This window comes from Loa loa, assembly GCF_000183805.2.
Source record: "Loa loa unplaced genomic scaffold supercont3.1037, whole genome shotgun sequence".
Lineage (NCBI taxonomy): Eukaryota > Metazoa > Nematoda > Chromadorea > Rhabditida > Onchocercidae > Loa > Loa loa.
Window position 1 is genome coordinate 1 of NW_018109217.1, and position 1,731 is coordinate 1,731.

The following is a 1,731-nucleotide window of genomic DNA, read 5'->3' on the forward strand; positions in this document are numbered from 1 at the left end:
TTCAATATTTCATTCTTACAATGGGTCTCAGTTCTTTCTATACATTCTTAAGAATTCGATGAATAGGATGTGCTGCGTTATCTTCATCGATATAATCACAGTAATTAATGAATGGCGGTTGTTTAGGGGTGGCTATAGATTGCGTCCACACTATTTTGAATTTTGGCAAGGTCAAACTGATCGGATACATGATCGTATTGTATTTGAAAAAGGAGCTGATGAAACGGATGGTTGATTAAGCGTCTTTCACCGTGAAAATCACTCTCAAGGGATCCTTGTTAATCCAGCTGATTGTCGAATTCCTTCAAATATAGCTTTCACTGTAGATATAACCGTTAGTAGCTACTTAAATGTCACAAATTAATATAAACTTTGTAATTATAACGTATACTCCAACAAAAATTCCCTGAAAAAGTAATAATTGAAACTCTTTCGCTTCTCATAGTTAATGTTTGGAATTGATAGTTTTTACTTGGCCCAGTGACTATTCTTGTTCACTTTAATTTTTATTCGGAAATAGTAAATTTAACAAAATGAAACATTAACTAAATGTAGAATTTATAAAACACAGAGAAATCTCCTTTGGAATGAAATTCATTGCTTTCATATGTTATCCAGCTTTGATTTGTTGCTTCAATTTATTTTCTTAAAGTTTAGTCGCAAATGTTGAAATCTCAGAAAATGTTGTGGAATTTTAACATTTGTGATGAAACTCAAACGAAAAACGGTACGATTTTGACTTCATAAAAATTTCTTCCAGAGAAGTTTATGATTATTGTTGAAGTTTGTAATAGCTGATGAACGGTTGTTGTTATTGTTGTTGAGACTGTGAAAAGATGGGGTCTTTTTTGAATTGAATGGAATATGCCTAAGGAGTAAGTGTTGTTTGGAAGAATTTTGTGAAAACTCTTAAAATATGTAAAAGCAGAATTGTAATAGTGATTAATTATTCAAAACAAAATCCACGAAATTGTCTTATTTCTAATACTATCAACTTATGCTGCTATTTTCTCAACTTGCCCGAAATACCGTTAGATATCGTTATTATTTTGACTTCATCTATGAAAGTATTAAAAGATTTTAAAATTTATCCAAAAAATTTAAAAGTTTTATAAAAAACGTATGTAATCGGAATTCTGTTTGCAGAATTTGCAGAATACTTTTGGTGGTCCTTTCATTGATTGTCGTAAAAGATTCATTTGGAGTGGTAAGGCGACGTTATTTTCTTTCGTTTCGTTTTTGCAAACAAAGAGTTGCAGGAAATCAAGCAGCATGAAAAATCTGTTGAATTAACATCCGCGTGAAATGATTACACGTTTTACACGTCTTAATCACAGGCTTTAAATGCTGTAGCACATAATATTGGCTAATAAATCGTTTTGTTTATACTGACTTCTAAATGAAACGGAGTGGTTAATTAAACACCTTTCACCGTGAATCAGGATGACAGGGTGACAATTAATGAGGATGACAATATTGGTAAATTTGAATAAAATTTCATACTTTGACAAATGGATGGCTATTTGCAGAATATCCAAAAATCGTTCGAAAAATCGATAATTAATAGTGTTAAACATTGTCTGATCCAAAATTTACAAGTATTTTATTTTATCCTTTTTTTTCTTTCAGTTTAAATATTATAAGCAACTGTTGGGTATGCAAGAGGAGTTGCTACAGTTAAATTCGAATATACTTTACAATACCGAAATCGAGATTTTGTATTCATATGAT

At 30.7% G+C, this 1,731-nt stretch overlaps 1 protein-coding gene across 1 annotated transcript; it reads left to right on the forward strand.

The window, feature by feature from the left end:
* Positions 1-67: 67 nt before the first annotated feature.
* LOAG_19047 (hypothetical protein) lies at positions 68-235 on the forward strand (the record flags this gene model as incomplete). Its single annotated transcript, XM_020451703.1, has 1 exon — positions 68-235. One exon carries the CDS (start codon positions 68-70, stop codon positions 233-235), a length of 168 nt encoding a protein of 55 aa, XP_020304495.1.
* Between the last annotated feature and the right edge of the window lie 1,496 nt (positions 236-1,731).